This window comes from Berghia stephanieae, chromosome 7 (genome assembly GCF_034508935.2).
Source record: "Berghia stephanieae isolate SIO BIC M18660-M18661 chromosome 7, UCSD_Bste_1.3, whole genome shotgun sequence".
Classification (NCBI taxonomy): domain Eukaryota; kingdom Metazoa; phylum Mollusca; class Gastropoda; order Nudibranchia; family Aeolidiidae; genus Berghia; species Berghia stephanieae.
The window spans coordinates 62,332,274-62,337,273 of NC_088366.1; the positions used below are offsets into that span (position 1 = coordinate 62,332,274).

General features: G+C 37.5%; 1 protein-coding gene across 2 annotated transcripts in view; it reads right to left on the minus strand.

The window, feature by feature from the left end:
- The window catches only part of LOC144977620 (phosphatidylinositol transfer protein 3-like), a 58,729-nt gene that overhangs the window by 10,048 nt on the left and 43,681 nt on the right, over window positions 1-5,000 (minus strand). The window contains exons 1-2 of one of the 2 annotated variants that reach the window (XM_078923018.1): window positions 1,421-1,558; window positions 90-200 (exon numbers count right to left, since the gene is read on the minus strand). In XM_078923018.1, the coding sequence (XP_078779144.1) occupies window positions 90-184 (95 nt within the window). In that variant the 5' untranslated portion in view covers window positions 185-200; window positions 1,421-1,558. Of the gene's footprint in view, window positions 1-89; window positions 201-1,420; window positions 1,559-5,000 lie in introns of those variants that run through there. The other variant, XM_078923017.1, reaches the window with a different exon arrangement.

The following is a 5,000-nucleotide window of genomic DNA, read 5'->3' on the forward strand; positions in this document are numbered from 1 at the left end:
CAAAATTACCCATAAACGTGGATGGCAAAAAGCAATAACAAAGACCTGAGTGACGTCAATTTCATTCTATCTATTCAAAAATGACTCACACGTCCTCGCTGCAAGCAAACTCAGGTTCATCCGCCAGGGGTGTGACCTTGAGCATGTGTTGTTTGAGAGTCTGGATGGCCGCCGTTTTATCCATGGCTGTTTACTGTCACCTGTTGGGAGATCAATATAAATAAATATGAAGACTTATTCCACGGATTGAAAAAAAACCCAATTAAAAATGAGTTTTATATAGCGCAATATCCACTAAATGTGCTCAAAGCGGGTCCCTGGTTAACAGCAACATTCAACATGTAGGACGGGACATGACGCCTGTTAGGCGATATTACAATTTTTCGGACAAAGACAACGCTGTTAACGGCTAGGTACTCATTTTACACACCTGAGTACGGTGAGAGATTGTGAATAAAGAGCCTTTTCTAAGGACTCAACTATGCGCCGAGCGCGAGGCAAAATTATGGTGATTATAATCTATTGATATTTGAAAGACGAGTTTTCTGGCACAAGTTTTTAAAACGTATTTTTAAAATTCTATTTATTGTGGACCCGAAAATGCATTACACATTAACACAATGAATTGTGAGTAATAACGTGTCTTTACTGTTTGTAATGTATGTGGCGTAGGCATTTTGGAATTTCTCCCAAAAATGACTTTTTAATCATTTAGGTATCTTTCCCGTAAAATGGCGCCCGAAAACTGAGACATTGGTAGTCTGGTGCTGTTTCAAGGATGACTTAGAATTTGGCAATGTAGCATGGGCGCCACGACTACAGAAAAACAAAGACCTCATAGAAAGTGTTCTAAGATGCGCAACTCGGGTCATTCCGGGATTCAAAGATCTAGAATACACAGAAAGACTGAAAAAGATAAGAATACCTAGCATGCAGTATAGGAGAGACAGAGGAGACCTAATTGAAGCGTACAAATACACACATAATTTATACTCTGTTAGCACGAGCCCTCTAAATCTTGATTCCACCAGCACCACCAGAGGACACAGATTCAAACTCTCCAAAGAAAGGTGTTCTCTAAACCTTAGGCAGAACTTTTTCTCAGTTAGGGTAGTCGACAAATGGAACCGCCTGCCTGCAACAGTTGTCGACGCCCCTTCATTGCAGGCATTCAAGTGCCGTCTTGATGCTCATTGTGAAACAGAAAAATACTGTTTGTAAAGTTAAATTCAGACACCTCCTTCCACTATGTGGCATGCCCAGTTTTGAGAGACTTGAATTATATAAGTTCACGAATGCACAAGAGCAGATAAAAGGCTGTAAAAGCCTACATAAATCTGGACTTATATCATATCATATCATATCATGACGACAATATTATTAAGCAATTATAATGATCATGATATTTCTTAATACTTACAACTAACACCCGCCCCTCTATTCACCAAAACCTTATATTATAAACCAAAAACAAACAAATAATTAAGCAAGTTTCATTCCATATTTTAACAGCACAGTTCAGGGTTTTCTTGTCTCTTATCAAGTAAATCTTAATTTGAGAGACTGTGTTGTCTAATTGGCAACACATCCGTTTAAAATGATCCACCGCACCAAAACGCACGGAATCTTGATTCTCTAAACAATCTGCTCTTGTGAAATATTCAAAATTTGGTGCATGACGCTAAACCCTCTCCTTACCAGCCATTTTCAGGATTTTCCCCAAAATTCACACCCAACTAACACAAAAATATATTTTTTATCACTAAAACACAATACTGCCATTTTATTAGAGAACACAGTAAGTGCTATTTGGTTAATATTGCATATATTGTGTTTTTAAAAACAACGGCAGAATAGCAGTAAGGATCTTGCGTTACATAAATTCTTGAGCAAAACATGCTCTACAACACACTGTTCATTTCATTTAAATTTTATGATGTACAAAAGAAATTTGAATAAGAAAATTATTGGTGGTATCGTAACGAATCTGACGATTTTCCTATAGTTGGTAAGGAGAGGGTTAACTCTCTGCTTACTAGCCATTTTCAGAATTATACCCGAAACTTCATACCCACCCAACACAAAGATAGATTTTTCAAACAGTTAGTATCGAGTAGGACCTATACTCTATATTCTGTTCACAAAAAATGAGCTCTGCAACAAAGTGTCGAGTTTTTATAGCTTAACTATAACAAAAGAAATCAGAATAAGAAAAAAATAATTGTTGGATGCATCCTAACGTATGTGACGATTTTCCTGAAGTTGGTACGGAAAGGGTTAATCCAAACGAAAACGAATATTATGATAATTATGGACAACAGGACGAGAAAAGGTTGGTTGACATTTCGGTTCCTCAAAATAAATAATATGTTATTTTCTGCCTGCCTTCAATATAGGTTTCAACAGTCATGACGTCACTTCCCTCGTAATGACGCATGGTAACTTAGTAACTGGCTCTAAACTATCGGAATAAAGTCGGACGCCCATATGAAATATTTCTTCGACGAGCATAAAATTGTATCCAGAGGAGAAAAATATTATAATTATGATCATGTTTTGACTTTTATACATTCTGATCACATGACTGACATATGAAAAGTTCTAGCCAGCATGAAGAATAAAAAGTACTGATTTTCTTTGTTTAGAACCACGCGATTCTCCGTTGTTGGGCGACGTGACATCAGACTATTGAATCCAATTCAATCAAGGCAATCCCACATATTATATGGTTCTCGCGAAATTCATTCACATCGACGTGGCTAATTATCCACAAAAATTGGTCAGTTTGAGCCAGACAAGATGACCTTGATGTCTGTAATAAGATTCAATAGTCTGATGTCACGTCCGCCAAACCACCAGCAGCTTGGCTTCATGCTGGCTTGAACTTTTTCATATGTCATGTGATCAGAATGTATAAAAGCCACAACATGATCAGATTTATAATGTTTTTACTCGTCTGGATACACTGTTATGCTTGTCGGAGAAATATTTCATAAAGGCGGTGATGGAGATTATGGCTTTCGCCAGTTTAGAACCAGTTACTATGCGTCATTACGAGGGAAGTGACGTCACGACTGTTGAACCCTATTCCTAGCGTGCATAATGAAAGTGAGAGGGAGGACGTATCAGATATTTCTCTATCGTCAATCTGACCATTTAGTAAAGGGTTTTATGTTTTTATTGTTTGTTATTTTTTGCTGTTGTTGTTTGTCTGTTTTCATTGTTTAGTTGTTTTTTGTTGTTTTTTATTTTTGTTTGGGGGGGGGGGGTGGTTTTTGGGTTTGTTTGTTTTGTTTTTTTTTGTTTGTTTGTTTTGTTTTGGGTTGTTTTTGTTTTTTGTTTTGTGTGTGTGTTTTTGTTTTGTTTTTGTTTTTGTTGTTGAAGAAGGGTTTTGAGTCCGGAACGTTCCGTGTTTGGTATTTTGTCGTTTTTTTTAAAGCTGTTATATTCATTTTCGTTTATTCAAGATATTGTTCAACTATTTTATTTTCTGCCTGCCTTCAATTCAATCAAGGCAATCCCACGTATTATTGGTTCTCGCGAAATTCATTCACATTCATAGACGTGACAAATTAGGCACAAAAGTTGGTCAGTTTGAGTCAGACAAGTTAACCTTGATGTCTGTAGCATAGCATAACATGCCCGTCACATTTGGCTTCAACAGTCATGACGTCACTTCCCTCGTAATGACGCATGATAAAATAATAAACCGAATGAGAAATTATAAGGGAAATAATCCTTGTCATCTCAAAATGAAGAAAAACGGAGTTAATGAGTTTTGGAAAACCTGGCCGTTAACAGAAAAAAATTGTAATATCGCCTAACAGGCGTTATTTCACGTCCCTCATGTTAAGTTTTGCTGTTGGCCAGGGACCCCTTGTAAAGCGCTTTTAGCACGTTTAATGGATATTGCGCTATATACAAGCTCAATTTAATTAAATCTATCTATCTATCTATCTATCTCTATCTCTATCTTCGTATTCATATCCATTTCTTTCACCCTTACCCACTATCGTTCCATCTCTCTTTTACAAATCTTCATCGCCTCCCACCTCTTCCTCACGTATACATATCAATTTCTTCTTTATTCCACTCCATTTGCGCCCCCGCCCCCCCCCCTCCCCATTCCGTCACCCTCCTCTTCTCTTCCATACCCCCTACCATTAACCTTGCCCTTTCCCATAAATTCGTTCTATCACACTGCACTTCCACATCCTTACTAGCTAAATTTATTTTAATCTCTTTCAAACTCCATAAAGATATTGGATTCCTTTGGATAACAATAAATCACACACCCACTCATCCATCACTCATCCATCCATCCTATCCACCCATCCATCAAGATTTCCAATCTACCCCCCCCCCCCTCCTCCTCCCTCATCCCCCACACTCGTCAAATACAAGCCATTTATCCATTAAAAATTTAGCGCCTGAATGGTCAAGGTTAATATCCTACCTTCAGGCTTTGAACAGAGACACGTAGAACCAAAAAGATATCAACCTTTATTTAAGGTTTCATTTCGCTCGCACGACGTTTACTTATATGAAGGTCTGATGACCTATATTTTGTGACCCATCGTCTCAAAACGGTATTATGTCGGAACGAACAAAATGCTTAAAAGTCGAATTAAATGTTAAATTTGTCAAAAATATAAATTGTTGGCATTAGCACCCTAAAATATGGTATTCATTCTCCTCAATAAAACATACAAACTCAACATGTCTGATATTTCTGGCTATAAATTCAATTTTCAACATTGTAACCATCCCGACTTAATACCGTTTTGAGGCGAAGGGTCACATATTGTTGTGGGTTGATTCATCATCATCATTATCATTGCCCTTTTCACCATGGGTCATCATAATATAGGCCACAGACAAACATTTTCCACCCCTCTCTATCTTGAACTAACTTTTTAAACTCGTTCCTTGTCTTATCACTTCTCTGTATATCAACTTCTTTAACTCTTCTCCATGTTCCCCGTGGTCTTCCCATTGAT